Genomic DNA, 17,247 nt, shown 5'->3' with positions numbered 1-17,247 from the left:
TTATATTATCAAATTACATTACAAAATCTACATATAATACTTTATAAAAGAAATGAGGTTTGAGATTTTAAAAAGGGCAAAGGTGCAAATATACCCCTCAACTTTGCGATTTAAAGCAAATATACCCCCGTTTAAAAAGTGGCATATATACTCTTCCCGTTACAAAATGGTGCAAATATACCCCCTGTTCCTACACACACAAATAGTTCAAATATACCCTTTTCGCTAACATAATTTTTTTTAAAAAAATCATCTAGTTTATTTTTTAATTAAAAAAATGTCATGTGGCTTTTAAAAAAGTCTACCCATTTTTTTTAGTAGACATATTTTTCTAACATCACATGGTAAATTTTTTTATGGTAGGTCGGATTTGATTCGTTTTAAAAAATATCTTCATGGCTTTAAAAAAAAAAATTCTATCATTTTTTTTAAATAACCTAACAGGGACTACCGAAAAAAAAATTATCTTGAGGCTTTAAAAACATGTCCACTTAGAAAAATTGGTTAGACTTTTTTTTAAAGCCATGTGGTATTTTCTTAATTAAAAAATAAACTAAATGATTTCTTAAAAAAATTCCGTCAATAAAAATGATATATTTGCAAAATTTTATAACAATAAGGGTATATTTATACCATTTTTATAACGGGATGTAACTGCTCTAAATTATAATTTTATTAAGGTGAATATTTGCACCTTTTTGACCTTTTAAAAATGAGAAAAGATTCTTCACCACCTAATGAAATTATCCAATCATTGTCGATAGAAATATCTTAAACAACACCAATAATTGACTATAAGTATTTAATGTGGTTAAATTGCTAAAGATTCATTTCATCTGGTGGAACAACTTTCTTGAGATAATAAAGCAAAGGAATATACAATACAATAACATTAATACTAATGGATTCTACGGTAATCCAACAACCCATTTGTTTTAATTACTGTTATTAATTAATGTACTGTTCCTTCAATTCGTTAATTATCTTCTTAATGCTAAGTTTTTTTTGGTGGTTATACAGAGTTCGAGCTTGAAATTTACAGAGAAAGTTTGTGCTGCATTTTTCCCAATAATTGCAATAATAGAATGTTTAATATATGCGGCATCTGGTTGTTTTGGATCTCAAAAATTACATCATAGTCCAAACAAGTTGCGGTATGAATACAGGGATCTTGCTCGACTTGCTAATGGATCTCGATGTAATGTTTCATTTTTATACTCAGTTTTTAGTATTTTTTGTTTAGTTTGTGTGTCCAATTCGTTTTATGAACTGTTTAGGGGTCGTTTGGTTTGAAGATAAGTTATATTGTGATGGGATTAGTTATGCTGGTATTATTTTTTATTGATTGTTTGGTTTGTTGTGTTCCTGCATTTGTCTACGTATTTTTTTATTGAGGGTCTATTGAAACAACCTCTCTTTTTGTTTTATACCTCAATTATCAGTTGTTCTCTTTTCATACCTGAATTATCAGCATCTATGTATTAAAACATTTGAACTCAAATGTTAGTACTTTTTGTTAAATTTTGCTGCCAATTCATTTTCTGCAGGATTAAATGGTAAAAAATACACCTGAACTATCATTTTTTCGTGAGTTTCACAGTTTAATTATCAGTTGTTCCCTTTTTATACCTGAATTATCAGCATTTATGAATTAAAACACACCTCAACTATCAGTTACTCTTCACTTTTCTTACCTGATAGGATTTAGGATCTTGATGTAATGCTCATATTTAAACTCAATTTTTAGTATTTTTTGTTAAGTTTTGTGTGTCCAATTCATTTTCTGTAGAGTTTATGGTCAAAAACACATCTGAACTATCATTTTTCGTGAGTTTTACACCTTATTATCAGTTGGGATTAGTTATGTTGGAATCTCGATGTAATGCTCATATTTAAACTCAATTTTTAGTACTTTTTGTTAAATTTGTATGTCCAATTCATGTTCTCAATTGTAAGTATCGTTTGGTTTGAAGACAAAGTCATGGGATGGGATTAGTTATGCTGGGATTAGTTATACTAAGATTTGTTATGTTGGGATTAGCTATCCTGGTATTCTCACTTTCCTTTTTGGCTCGTTTAAAAAAGAATGCACATTTCCTTTTTGGACAACTCTTTAGTTCCATTTTTTCACAAGATATGTTTAAGACCACAAAATTAAAGGGCATTTTGGTACATGCTACATATCTTTAGTGTAAGACCACAAGATTCAAAGTTTTCTTAATTTTTTATTAAACTCCGTGTCAAGTCAAAATCAGACAAACAAATTGAAAAGGAGGGAGTATTCACTGTTTGGTTTGTTGTAGTAAAAATAACATGCATTGCATAATTCCTAAGAAGAAATTGTTTGTTTACAAAATACCCTCCACTTTATTTAGTAGAAAAAGGGTTGAAGGGACCTCAAGGGTACTTTTGTCATTTTCTAGAGAAAACTAATCATAGTACTATTATTCCACCATCTGGCAATTTTTTTTTTTTTCAGAGTTCAAAAATTAGGCACTTTTATTGGGGTCCACTTTCTAATTACTTAAGCTTTTAGATAATGTTAGTCACATGGTTTGATAGTTTGTTGGGAGTGAATTGAAACTTGAAGTTTGAAGTTTTATGGATTTTGATTTCCAGTTACAGTAAATGAAGTGGAAGCATTGTATGAAATGTTTAAGCAGTTGAGCAGTTCAATCATTGATGATGGTTTGATACATAAGGTAAGCAGTATGTTTCTGCTGTGCTTTTATGATTATTACTCCCTCTGTCCCATAATAAATGTCATTTTAGCCAAAAAAATTTGTCCCATAATAAGTGTCACCTTAGGAAACCAAGACATAAATTGGCTAGTTTTTTCCAAATCTACCCTTTGACAAAAACTGAAAAGTTAAAGTAACATCTAAATGATAATTGGACAAGCCACATAGTAACTTGGTATTGTTGGATTCCCAATGTCAAAAGGATTACTACTCATGCATGCTCTAATCAAGAGGAAAAAATAATTTATTTTTATTATGTAGGGGTAATTTACTAAACTTCACATTGCATTATTGTTTTCTTAATATGTGTATTTTTGGTTAAGGTGACACTTATTATGGGACGGAGGGAGTAGTTGACAGCTCAATTTGATACTATCCAACTTGTATTTTGTGGCTGGGGTAACCTTTCTATTTCCCCAAGCTATGTTGCTTGGACCGTATCAGATCCTCAAAAAATGCATACTTACCCTCTAAAAATATTGCCGCACCCGTATCAGATCCTCAAAAAATGCATACTTATTGGAGGATCTGACACACCCAACGATATTTTTTGAAGAGTCTGAGCAACTTAGTCGCTGAGTAGATCCTGGGAGGAGGTTTTAGAAGTACAAAAGTTTCGAGTAGGGGTTGAGTTTGTTGTTGGGGTTACCTTAGAATATATAGGAAGTCTAGAACTAGAATGATGATGGCGCGTGGAAGAACCGAGTACAACAACAACAACAACAACCACCCAGTGAAATCCCACAACGTGGGGTCTGGGGAGGGTTGAGTGTCACAGACCTTACTCCTACCAAGGTAGGACGGCTGTTTCCGAAAGACCCTCGGCTCAATAGAAAGCATAAAAAGAGGTCGGATAAGGCCAAGAAATTCAAAGCGATATGGAAATGAAAATAACGAAAGCGACTAAGCCAAGATGAAGCAGTTTGCAAAGGGGCAGTAGCTACCACAGATAAAATAAGATAATCAAAGTACAGAAAATAACAGATAGTAGCGCGTGGAAGAACCGAGTAATTTCTATAATATGCAAAATGTTTCATTTCAGAATTAGAGAAATTGCCAATAAGGGGTTTGAGTTTGTTTTTGAGGTTAACTTGGAATTTGTAGGAGATCAGGAACTAGACTGATGATTGTGTGTGGAAGAACCAAGTAATTTCTATAATATGCACGCTGTTTCTAGTGCCTATGAGCTATGTTATATTTATCGGCATGTCAGATACATTGTGCCATTTTCTCTGCGATTTCACCCTTTTAATTTTACATCACCTGGTGAAAATAATAAGTGACACCATTTGCTCTCCCAACTTTTTTTGGATAACGGTAGTGTCCTGGTCATTTGCTCTCCAACTTTCCTCTCATTCTTTTCCTTGTCTCTTTTTATGTGTGGGTCGGGGACATCAATCTTCAGATTTGTAGTACAATTGGGAACTTCTATTCTCATTATCAGATGAACCGATAGATGTTGCCAAATTGTGAGATCTCCGAGTGGCTTTTCTTTATGCGATTTTAGCTGTTCCGCATGAAGTAATTGGAAGTTCTGAGTATAATGATGTAATATTAGTTTAATTTTCTTTTTTAAATTGTAGGAAGAGCTTCAGCTGGCGTTATTCCAAACTCCACATGGAGAGAACCTTTTCTTGGACAGGGTAAGTGCTCTTAACATTTTATATTTCTTATACTTCATCTCATATTATGTCTTGAAAAATATGCTGATTAGCAAATGTTGAAGTAGAAAATAAAGAAATTGTCATCTCTGTCTTTGTTCCCTGAGAATAAGGATGTAATATAACTTAACAGGTTCCTATTGGAGTTAAATTTCCTTTATACGCCATTGCACTTGTACTATAATGCTTCAACAGGAAAAAGCATCTTAAGTTATATAATAATGAAGATGAACTACTACTCTCAGAGTGGTTTTCACATATATGAAAATGTTGCAGGAGAAAAATGGGTTTTCATGATTCTCTGGTTTTGTTGTGTCTTATGATAGATTAATTACTAAGTACTCAGGTACTTATTAAAGGAAAAAAGGAAACAAGAGATCATATTAAAAGAAGAAAGAAACTGCATCCTGCAGTCAGTGTTCTTTTCTTGAACTACATGGTGACACTATACTAAAATATATTTATCTGTGAAGTACCTTGTTTTTCTCTGCAAACTGTACTTGACCATAACTCATTTGTACTGCTCATTATGTAGAATCTTCACCCTTGTATGGTACTAGAACCAGGCCCTAAACCTAGGAATTGCATTTATTTTTTCGTAAGTTCATCATACTGCAAGTACTTTTAAGGATAAAGTAGGAGTATACTTAATTGCCTAGAATCCTCTTCAGTTTATCTCATAAAAAATTTCCTCGTTTCTACTTTCTACAGATTTTTGATCTTTTCGATGAAAAGAAAAATGGAGTGATTGAGTTTGAGGAATTAATCCATGCACTTGATGTCTTCCATCCATATGCTCCAATTGAAGACAAAATAGACTGTAAGGGGGTGGGTCAAATGCATAGTTTTGGAATAATTTCAGGTCAACTGATGTAAACCTCACTCTATTGTTTCTTTTGCAGATGCTTTTAAACTGTATGATCTACGACAAACCGGTTTCATAGAGCAAGAAGAAGTGAGTAAAAATTAATTACTCCAAAGACAGAATGCTACCCAATGCCTTCTGAACAATCTTGCTCTTATATTTCAACTCTATCAGTAGCTGATAACTAACACACTTTCTATGTGGAACTTAATATTTGAACTTATTTTTTGATGCCGATGTGATAATAGTACATTAATTTAGGTGATGCTTCACCAAGATCTAGGAAGAAGTTCTCCAGAGATATAGGTTAGGAGTTAGGACTTGGAGACAAATGTGAAATTGTCTCAGAAACTATTTTTTGATCAGGTTCTTTTATCAGAATTATCGCAGAAACTGTTCTGTGTGCTTAGTAATAGGAAAGAAGGAAGCAAAGAGGGAAAGAAGCGGAGAGAGCCCAACAAGGGATATGGAAAAGATCATCTCCCATAATTCATTAAAATCAACTAATTAGTAGATTTTATAGCTGATACATGTGAATGATAATTATTTTTAACGACAGTTAAGAAGCCATGAAGACGACTTCTCGATTGCATGATAAACTTGACACACTTGTTTATTTTGTAAATTTTCCTGGACCTGATAGGCTCCCATTTTATGTGATCACATCCCTATTGATACGGTGATAACTTGTTGATTCCTTGTGTTTCAGTAACATCTGCTTCTTTACTGAACACATTAATTTTGTTGCAATAAGTCCTTAATTTGCCTTCAGGTTTATGGTGATTGAACAGATTGGGCATTTTATCTTCCTTAGGCATGCTTTACTCAGAATTCTCCATTTTTTGTTACTCGTCCAATTTAACCAATATAGCAGCCTATCCTCTGTAATTCCTTCCTCTGATCTGTTCTGTTTACTAAAGTTGAAATCTAAAATAATTGCTATTGCCTATATCGAAGAACTTATTGGTGGACAACTCCTTGTCTAGCTTAAGCAAATGGTGATTGCAATACTGAAGGAATCTGGTATTAAGCTGTCCAAAGGACCTCTGGAGCAAATTATTGATAGGGTATGAGTGTGTCCAACTGAAAATCATTTTGTTTAAGCCACGTCTTCATATCATGATCTTTGTGTGCCCCTTTTTTCAACAGACATTGGCTGATGCTGATGCCGATGGGGATGGTAAGATCAGTAAAAATGACTGGAAAAACTTTGTGATTAGAAACCCCTCGCTGCTGAAGAACCTGACGCTTCCTTCTTTGAGGTATGCCACTTGTATTTTCTTCTTTTTTATTCAGCCATTTTACTTCTACCACTTGCAGGCTCCCACATATTAGTTCTGAATTCTAAATATATTCTTCCTTTTCGGCTTTCCCTGCTTTATTCTTTCATTTTCCTCCGTCTCAAGCTTAATGTTTTCTTGAGTTTTTTTTCTTCTGATAAGGTAAAAGTTAACCTTCACAACATTGATTTATTGTGTGTTATATATCATCTTACAGGGACGTAACTGCTGCATTCCCAAGTTTTGTTTTCCACACACAAGTTGAGGACTAAGATAGAAGCTATTTGTTCTGAAGGTTTTTGTACTGTGGAGTTCCATTCTTCTGGCTAAGAGCTCTCAATATCTGCTGAGAACAACATTCTTCAGTTCTTGTGATAAGAGTTTAATCAGTTGTAGGCATTCCTTCACTTTTAACAACAACCTGAACCCTATTTGGTATTGATTCTATGTTGCTCGGACACTCCAAAATGATGCAACATCATGTTGGATCTTCAAAAAATGCATAGCTTTTGGAGGATCCCCCCGCGGTATTTTTGAAGAGTCGGACAACATAAGGTATTATAGTCATTAGAAGATTGATTATGGGTTCTCTCAATATCTGCCCAAACATAGTAGTACTGTTTAGTAAATTTGGCCTTGTATATACATTTTTCCATCTGTTTATATGTATTCCAACTATAGGCTTATTTTAAATGTGAAATGCTCACTTTTCTATTCTACTTCATTGAAGTTTCTTGCTATTCTTCTTTGTAATCTACTGAAATTTTTATAAAGTTCCTGATTCTTTCTTCCACTTCAAACATGCTCTCGTCTCCAACTTAAGAAGCATATGTATACAAGTAAAGAACAGTCTATCCGTAGGTGGATGCAGCATTTACACAATGGTTTCAATTAAATTTAACATTTTCAATACGAAATAAAGATATATATGTGAAAAATTGATAGAAGTTTGTAGATAACCCCAATTTAGGTTTAATAGCATATATACATCCCAAGGTAAACTTTTAGGCATTAACTAAAATCATACTTGTTCAATTTATATCTTTCTACTTAGATCCCTTGAGGTGGACCTTGGAAAATTTTAACATTAGCAGGATAACAATTAAGTATTTTTAATTTGCCGGATATATATATATATATATATATATATATATATATATAATAGACTAAAAATTTTAGTCTAAGAACTAAATTATAAGTACAACTTAAAATTCAGGATCTGCTTATGAACTTATACTCTATTAAAATTTACCTATAATTTAGAAATTATTTTTTTATACTGATGAACCTTGATTGATATAAGCCAAATGCGGTAAAATTTAAATGCAAATTTGAGGGGCAAAATTTAAAGACCACCCCAAAAGAAGGGCAATCCGCACAAAAAAATGTAAGTTTGTAGATAACCCCAATTTATGTTTAATAGTACATCCCAACAGGGACGATCATACTTGTTCAATTTATATCTTTCAACTTAGATCCCTTGAGGTGGACCTTGGAAAGTTTTAACATTAGCAGGATAACAATTAAGTATTAATTTTGAACCTATAATTTCAAAAGTATAATAGATTTAGTCTAAGAACTAAATTATACAGCTTAAATTCAGGGTCTGCTTATGAACTTATACCCTATTAAAATTTACCTATAATTTAGCACATACTGATGAACCTTGATTGATATAAGCCAAATGCGGCATGCTGTATAGCCCCATATTAGCTCAATCTGAAACAACTGGCAGGGTAATGCAGACCATCCTACTATCAAAGCATCATAGTAAAGCACCCCCAGGGGATGTACCGGGATGGTTGCCATTCTTTTATCATTAACCAGAGGTCTCGAGTTCGGACCCTAAAAAATTTGGACCAGCGGTCCCCGTATGGATATAGGATGATTAAACCGACAAAAAAGCAGTCTCATCATTCTATTTTACCATGTTAGCATTCTGTGGGAATGGGGAGGACAAAATCAGAAGCAAACTACATAAAAAGCTGGAGTACAAATATAGCAGAAGAAAATGAGAAAACAGATCAACTAAAATAGTTGCCTTCCATAGAAAAATAGCTCTATTTAACTCCATAGAGTCAATTCAAACAACAACCAAATCTTAAGTTATTTGGATACTTAAGATACAAAATGAAAAACCAAACAAAATTTGCAAAAGTTGCCTCTGAAGTTCAACTGAATTGGGAAAGCAACTGGTGCTGTGGTAAATCAAGGGACCAGCATTTCCCAATCTGAAGTCCAGAACAAACCGAAACTAAACCTAAGAATAATATATTAAAACTACTACATGTAAGGAACAGTTCCCTCACCCTTAACAAAAGGAACAATCCCCCCTGCAGACCCAAAAATCGCATCAAAGGAGATCAGCAACATTGGCTGGGAGCTCCTCAACTACGACATTATAAAACTTCTGTATGTCAAAAAGCATCCTTTCGTCATCCTTGGTGACAAAGTTGATAGCAACACCCTTCCTTCCAAATCGTCCACTACGACCAATACGATGCAGGTAGTTTTCTGGTTGAGTTGGCAGATCGTAGTTAATAACAAGGGAGACTTGTTGGACATCAATACCACGAGCGAGGAGATCGGTTGTGATAAGCACACGAGATGAGCCAGACCGGAACTCCCTCATAATGATATCTCTTGTGTTCTGATCCATGTCTCCATGAGTTGCAGATACTGTGTGATCACGCCCGCGCATTTTATCAGTGAGCCAATCAACCTTTCGCCTAGTGTTGACAAAGATGACACTCTGGGTGATGGCCAAGGTCTCGTAAAGATCACAAAGTGTTTCAAGCTTCCACTCTTCCTTTTCGACATTGACATAAAATTGCTTAATACCTTCAAGAGTGAGCTCATCACGCTTCACAAGAATTCGCACGGGCTTGTTCATGAACTTTCTAGTAATCTCAAGAGCTTCTGGTGGCATAGTGGCAGAGAAAACACCCACTTGGATTTTTGGTGGCAGAAGTTGGAATATATCATAAATCTGGAAAATAATAATTGTGTCATGGTACAAGCTAATTCATCAAAACAAAGGAGGAAAAGACCAGCAAAATGCGGAAGCAATTGTTAAAAGGAAGTTAAAGCAAGGAATTCACCAACAAACTGATCAATAACTAGTATACATTTTCAAGCAAATTGAACTTTATGAAAGAAAGAGACCTACACACTCTTGAGATCAATACGGACTTAGTCATGAGAAATGAATGTTGGGCCTCTGAGACCAAACATATCCACAAAGTCATGGATATGCAAAGGATATCAAATGTGCACTCATATATGATTTGACAGAGAATATAAATAGCACACATATGAGATAACTTCAAAAAGGTTGCCAGAGATGGTTTTCTCATGTCTTTTTTTTTGTTTGAGAAACTGGTACTGTTCATGGTTTTCTCATGTCTTACACAGACCTTTAAATGTTCTGGTCCATAACATATGACAATGATGATTGAACATTGAAAGAGTGAAAAAGGTAGACCTAAAACACCATGGAAGAGTAATTATCGCAGAAGCCTTACAATATCTGGAAACAAATACAAACCTCAGTAAGGATAAGACACAATGAAAGAAAATGATCCATATAGCAATACCAACTAGTTGAGAGACAGGACTTGGTGGTTGTTATATTTAAATCTAGTGTTATTAATTAGAGATAAGCTATGAGACTTAAAGAACTTTGAATTTTAGAGAACTTCTAATTTTCTTTGATTTTCAGATTAGTTATGCCTGTTATGGAGTGAAATGGGTCCGAATTAAGCTGTATATGGTGCATGCATATAACTGAACTCAACTAGTTTGGGACTGAGAGACAGTTGATTGATATGAGAAAGCATATTACTAACAAGTCAGCCATCACTTTATTATTCATTATCAACTAATACGTAAAAACATTTAAAAATTGAATCCACTGTACTTTATCAACAAAACAAAAAAAGGTGAATTCTACTCTAAAAAGTATAGAAAAACGGGTCCCACTTCTAATATGTTAATTAACCTTTCAAACACACAAACATCACTGAGTAACAAAACAAAAAAGCAAATACTCTGATTTTTTTCCTTTTTTTTCTTTTTTTGAGGTAAATTCAAAACATCAAAATTAAAGTAAAAGGGCAACCTGATCCTTGAAACCTCTAGAGAGCATTTCATCAGCTTCATCCAGAACAAACATCTTGATGTGGTCGGGGCGAAGAGACTGCCTGCGCAACATGTCAAAGACACGGCCTGGAGTACCAACCACAACATGAACACCGCTCTGAAGGATACGCTGATCCTCACGGACACTGGTACCCCCAACACAAGCATGAACCTTCACGCCCAGATAGTCACCAAGTGCTCGCATGACCTTCTCAATCTGTTGTGCTAGCTCACGAGTTGGTGCAAGAACCAGAGCCTGACATTCAACTAAGCTGTAATCAAGCTGCTGGAGAATTCCAGAGCAGAAAGTTGCTGTCTTTCCAGTTCCAGATTGTGCCTGCTGGATAACGTCAAGTCCCTTGGTAAAGGGAACAATGCCCCTTTGCTGAATAGCAGAGGGCTTCACAAAACCTTCACGAAATGCAAATCACTGTTCAGTGCCCAGTAAAATCTGGGAATGGAGGAAAAGAAACCAGAATTATGAGGAGATGTCAATTTACCGTAGGCATAGATGCCCCTCAGAAGGTTTTCTTGCAAACCCATGGCATCAAAACTCTCGTAAACCTCATCATATGATGTGAAGAATTCCTGTTGTTCAGCACCAATCCTGTTTTAGGCATATCAAACAACGACAAAAGTCAATCAAATCAATGGCAAAGGCTAGAGGGCAAAAATATCAGCAGAAAGTCGTAATCAGTAAATTGAGGGAATAAAAGAAAAGACCAGGATGCTTTCTGCAGCCAGTTTACATGACCTCAATACAGGATGGAGAAGAGATAACTTACAGCTCTGACATTTTCGCATCGAATTGACGAGCATCAAACTGAGAACCCTCTGGTGCAGAGCCTGCCATGACTGCAGGGAATAAAACAAAAAACCAAATCAATCAATTAACTACCCATCAATCTCAAAATATTTTTCGTTTACTGGTATATAAGCAAAATTTACAATTTTTTTTTCAAAACTCATTTTTTCAATTAACTAATAACAAATGTTATCAGTCACATGGCGATTCATTGAACATTTTGTAGATGATAAAAAGTGAAGGTCGAAGCTTAACTCCATCTCCATGACATATAAAATAATAGATAAGGCAGCTTAAGACCTAAAACACTTCATAAATCACATAATAAAATTTTGTTCACCGAGTATCAATAACTACTCATCAAAACTAAAATTTTCCATTAACGAATCACAAATTTTACCAGTCACATGGCTGTTCGTTAAACATCTTATAGAAGACAGAAAGGAAGGTCGAAACTTAACTCCATGGCATATAAGATATAATAGGATAAGTAGTCTAAGGTCTAAAACACTACAACAAAATCACAAACAAGATTTTATTCACCTGGTATCAATAACATTATCCATTCTTCATTCATTTATTGGAGGGCACGCAAAAGAGACAAGATGCATCCTTTCTCCTTTTTCTTTTCTTGAAGAAGTAAAAAGGGCATTATATGGATAGAAATAACAGTTTGACTACTTGCAAGGAAGCTCAACCCTATTAGTATAGCTATTTGACACAGCATCAAGGTAACAAAGGACGAGAATGAGAAAGTGTTGGAGGAGGTGAAGAGCCCATAGACAAACAATAGGTACTCTCCTCTCGTTAAGATATAACAAACACGTAAGTGATTCCAGGTCAGACACACATCACTCATTGAGCTGAGATATGGAAAATTATACATTATAAACATCATCAGGAAGTATATCAAGTTTTATAAGGCACATAAACAACAAAGCATATCAAGTTTTATAAGGCACATAAACAACAAAGCACATGCAGGTATTATAGTCTCCTAGACTGCTTTCCACATTACCCCACCTCTAATCCTTGCAAAGATAACAAACTTTTCACACCACTCAACTACAACTAGCTAAATGAATCCTCAATCCGAAGCTAGTTAAGGCAAGCTATATGAATCATCAATATCCAGTTCGCTTCGTTGGACCCGTTTCATTCCAATCCAGGCATTATAGTCTCCTAGTCTGCTCCCCACATTACCCCGCCTCTAATCCTCGCAAAGCTAACAACTTTTCAACGCCACTCAACTACCGCTACAACAACTAGCTATATGAATCCTCAATATCCAGTCTGCTTTGATGTTAACATTGTCAAAAAAAATATCCAGTCCGCTTTGTGTTTTTTTTTTTCTTTTCTTTTTCGAAGAAGGTAACAGTTGTATTACTATGAAACAAAAACTTAAGCACCCCAAAAAAGGTGCTAAGTTTAGATCTTTACAAACAGCAAAAGGGTCTAAAAAACCCTGTCCAAAAACCTACATTCTTATACATTGCCTATCAAGTCAACCAATTCACCTCTGTAAATATGGCTTTAGCACTGCCCTAGTGCTTTCAATACCAATGTTACCAGTTTCAAAAAAAAAAAAGTGTCAACTAATTCACCTACTTCCCTTCACAGATTCTGTTTACACCAAAAAGAGACCAGACTAAGACAGTACAACCTAATTTTCTGGATAAAACTACTAGTGCCTTCAAAAAATCTAGCGTTCCTTTCCTTCCACACACTCCACCAGATGCAGGCAGGGATGACACTCCTCCTCACCATCTCTCTTCCCTATACTCCACCAGCTGCTTAAAAAGGCCCAAAGTAGTGCTAGTATCCAGTCCGTTTTGTTGAACCCGTTTCATTCCAATCCAGGCATTATACACATTACCCCACCTCTAATACTTGCAAAGCTAACAACGTTTTCACGCCACTCAGCTACCGCTACACCAACTAGCTATATGAATCCTCAATATCCAGTTCGCTTTCTTGGACCCGTTTCATTCCAATCCAGGCATTATAGTCTCCCAGTCTGCTTCCCACATTACCCCGCCTCTAATCCTCGCAAAGCTAACAACTTTTTCACACCACTCAACTACCGCTACACCAACTAGCTATATGAATCCTCAATATCCAGTTCGCTTTCTTGGACCCGTTTCATTCCAATCCAGGCATTATAGTCTCCATATCTGCTTCCCACATTGCCCCACCTCTAATCCTTGCAAAGCTAGCAACTTTTTCACGCCACTCAATACACCAACTAGCTATATGAATCATCAATATCCAGTTCGCTTCATTGGACCCATTTCATTCCAATCCAGGCATTATAGTCTCCTAGTCTGCTTCCCACATTACCCCACCTCTAATCCTCGCAAAGCTAGTAACTTTTTCACGCCACTCAACTACTGCTAACAACTAGCTATATGAACCCTCAATTCCAACCTAGTTAACACAAGCTATATAAATCCTCAATATCCCATTTCACTTCATTAGACCTGTCTCATTCCAATACTCAAAACCCACAAAAGTAAAAGACGAAACAATAGATCGCTCGTTTTCCAATCTTTTTTTTTTCGGTTGGATGCTCTTTTTCAATCAGTTAAATCAAGAATCAAAACCAACCCACATAAAAGAAAAGCAAAACCATCAAAACCCACAAGACCAACCTGTAAAAAAAAACACTACACAACACAAATGGACCACAAAAACTCAAACTTTAAATCAAACAAAAAGTTAAAGATAAAAGAATCCAACAGATACACATAAAACAGACCCAACAAAAGGTAATATGAAGAGGAGATTTTACCTGATAGTTGGTATAAAGTGTGTTAAAAGAGAGATCTGAAAGATTTGAGAATTAGGGTTTGTAAAAGACAGCAGCTTTCCAAAAACTCCTCGGATCTATGCCGTGGAGTTAAGGAAGACAAAAATGTGTGTAAGAGATTTTATGATTGTCTTGTCTTTTGTCTTTTGTCTTTTATGTTTGTTTCCCAATTCTAATCTAAAATCTTTAGTTGTGTTGGGAAAGTTGAAAAATATCCCTAAACAACAGAAGTAGAATTAGGAGAGAAAATAAAAAAAGTAATCCTTTACTTAGTGGTAGGTTTAAAAAAGTCTTTTTCAAGTATTACTACCTGAGCAGTTTTAGAAAATATTTAACGGAAACTTATATTTTCTCTGTTTCAATTTATGTGAACCTATTTTTTTATTAATCCGTATAAAAAAGAATATTTGAAAACATTTTCTTTTTATATTTGAAAACATTTTATCTTTATACAATGATTTATAGCCACACAAAATATATGTGACTCATTTAGGACCACAAGTTTAAAAGTCTTTTTTTTAATTAAACTCCATGCCCAATCAAATGGGTTTACATAAATTGAAACGGAAGGAGTATGATTTTGTCGTTTATGTTATTTTTGGTCTGTTTCAAAAGTCTGATGCAAATTCTGTTATTTGTGATCTTTTTTCGTGTTTGATGTAGCTTTTTATGTTGCGAATTATGGACCTTCGATGGCATTTCTGGTGTTTATAGTTAAATTTAATTTAAATTTATTCTTCATATGTTTGGTTAAATTTAACAATTAGTGTTTGGTAAATATATGATAGATATGTAAAGAACCAAAATTATTCAGGTGATATTTAGAGAACTACTTTGAACCTACTACCAAAGATAAGGGACTATGTTTGTCATTTTCTTGAATGTGACGATTATACCTTCCATCGTCTCCTTCATTCGATGTTGACCCGGCTTAGACTGGTTTCTTAAGAAATTCGTTCCCACTGCACTTATGACGCGACTTGTCTGCTAGCCACAATAGGGATCATTCATTTCCTTGGTCAAATGCTTAATTGGATGCGGAATCTACTCCACAATGAACGATACGCTTTTTTGGTCAAAAAAAATTCCTCACCATTATCAAAATGAAGCATATGTGCTCTTCAAAACTAATAAACTCTACTTAAAATAATTCGTATGTCGATAATTAATTAACACTCACCAAAAAAGTAGAATCTTCTATTTACACAAAAACTAACTAAGACATGAACCCTAAAACCTACAATTATAATAGCTATTATCAATTACAACTATGGTCGTAATAACTAACACTAATTATGAATATGCCAATCAACCCTTGGTTAACTCTGCCAAGTGTGGTGTTGAACCTCGATTTGAGCATGCTTTTGGCCTTCAAATCTTCTTTTCAAGTACTTTTAATGCATTTCAAACTCATACACGTGTAATGTCGGTTCCAAACTCATGATTATTATCTTGAGAGTGATAGAACTACCTTAAATATTTTTAACATTTTCTTCTATTTCTCCGTAGAACGCTCCATTTTTCTTACTTGTTCAACAAATATAGCTCAGTATACTCTTTGTAAACCCTTTAAATGTTATGTTTACTAAAGTTGAAATCTAAATCAGTGGTAAAGTTTGTCCAAGTGAAAATCATTTTTTTAAGCCATATCTCCATATAATAACTTTATGTCTTCATTGAATGATTTTTTTGGTTACCAAAAAAAATTGTTTAGTAACTTATGTAATATTTAGGAAAAATTGAATGATTTTTTTTGTTATAAAATAGTTTAGTGGTTTTTTGTGATACTAGAGTAAAGCTAAATAACTTTTATGTTATAAAAAATAATTTAGTGACGTAAGTGCAATAAAATAAAAATTGAGTGATCATCTACAAATGAACCCTTAGAAGATTGGTATTGGAAGTATGTCGATGCTTGCCCAAACACAGTGTTTAGTAAAATTAGCCTTGTATGTACATTTTTTCCATGTGTTCTGAATTTCATTTCTAGGATTCTTTTCAATGTGAAATGCTCACTTTTCTATTCGATATATTTATTGGCATGCTTAGACGTTTTCTTGCTACTTTTTAGTCTATGGAAATTATTGTTTTCACATTATCCACTTCAAACTTAGGAAGCATATAAAACAAGTACCCCCAACCAAATAAAAAACGGTCATAATTTTATCCATTACCTATACTAGGAAGAAAGGAATAGAGTATGCAATCATTAAAGATTGTGGCAGAGTACTCTATCAATCTTAATTAGAGATTTTAAGTTTAAGTTTAAGAAATAACAGTTTTTCTTGTAGAAACCTTTTTACTCCAAAATAACATTTTCCGACAAGGATCCAAATTAGTCATCGGGTCGCAAAACAAAAAATCCCTCAGCCCCTAATGCTACCTTTGCAAAATGAATGCAAGGAAGTTTCGGTATGAGACATAGATGCATGTTTGAAAATAATTAATATTATAACAAATATTAAGTTCTTGACTCATAATGTAAGGTGTAGTGATTTTAGTTAAAAATTGAGTTCATTAACTTTGGATATTAAATTCGCCCGTGGACTATTAGGTTGGTGGGAGAGGTAATAAGTATTTATAACTAATCTGAATACGATGATTACCGAAAAATAGACATAATGTTGGTTATATAATAGCAAAAATCACATGAGTGAAAAATACGGACCTCAAAAACATACGAAGAGAAGATTATCTAATTAATCCTATTTCTTGTATACATTTAAAATAAACATTCTATTTCACTTAAAAATTACAAAGTTAAATACTTTATTTAACTTTAAGTTTAGAAAAAGGGAAAATTTGTGTCCGTGATCAAATTTTCTACTAGTAATATTTATGTGTCTTCATTTATATATATTACATTTGGTATAAGAAAAGAATAGTGCAATCAAACTTCTTTATAACAATGTTGTTTGTCCGGATTTTTTTGCCTGTTATAACAGG

General features: G+C 34.2%; 2 protein-coding genes across 3 annotated transcripts; one reads left to right on the top strand and one right to left on the bottom strand.

The window, feature by feature from the left end:
• Nucleotides 1-745: 745 nt before the first annotated feature.
• LOC132039695 (calcineurin B-like protein 10) lies at nt 746-7,266 on the top strand. Its single transcript, XM_059430200.1, has 9 exons — nt 746-913; nt 1,021-1,198; nt 2,620-2,702; nt 4,325-4,384; nt 5,114-5,222; nt 5,305-5,357; nt 6,254-6,334; nt 6,417-6,529; nt 6,765-7,266. Exons 1-9 carry the CDS (start codon nt 902-904, stop codon nt 6,817-6,819), a joined length of 744 nt encoding a protein of 247 aa, XP_059286183.1. The 5' UTR covers nt 746-901; the 3' UTR covers nt 6,820-7,266.
• A 1,305-nt stretch (nt 7,267-8,571) lies between these two features.
• LOC132040723 (eukaryotic initiation factor 4A-2-like) lies at nt 8,572-14,461 on the bottom strand. Of its 2 annotated transcripts, none has more exons than XM_059431392.1 (5): nt 14,284-14,461; nt 11,473-11,542; nt 11,188-11,294; nt 10,668-11,098; nt 8,572-9,536 (listed from the first exon to the last, which is right to left on the bottom strand). In XM_059431392.1, the coding sequence occupies exons 2-5, from the start codon at nt 11,538-11,540 to the stop codon at nt 8,901-8,903; spliced, it is 1,242 nt and encodes a 413-aa protein (XP_059287375.1). In that variant the 5' UTR covers nt 11,541-11,542; nt 14,284-14,461; the 3' UTR covers nt 8,572-8,900. The 2 variants fall into 2 exon arrangements, with proteins under 2 accessions (XP_059287375.1, XP_059287374.1); XM_059431391.1 differs by lacking the exon at nt 14,284-14,461 and adding an exon at nt 12,036-12,114.
• Between the last annotated feature and the right edge of the window lie 2,786 nt (nt 14,462-17,247).

Source organism: Lycium ferocissimum, chromosome 12 (genome assembly GCF_029784015.1).
Source record: "Lycium ferocissimum isolate CSIRO_LF1 chromosome 12, AGI_CSIRO_Lferr_CH_V1, whole genome shotgun sequence".
Classification (NCBI taxonomy): domain Eukaryota; kingdom Viridiplantae; phylum Streptophyta; class Magnoliopsida; order Solanales; family Solanaceae; genus Lycium; species Lycium ferocissimum.
Note: the sequence above shows the minus strand (reverse complement) of the source record. Positions and strands in the feature narration are given on the sequence as shown.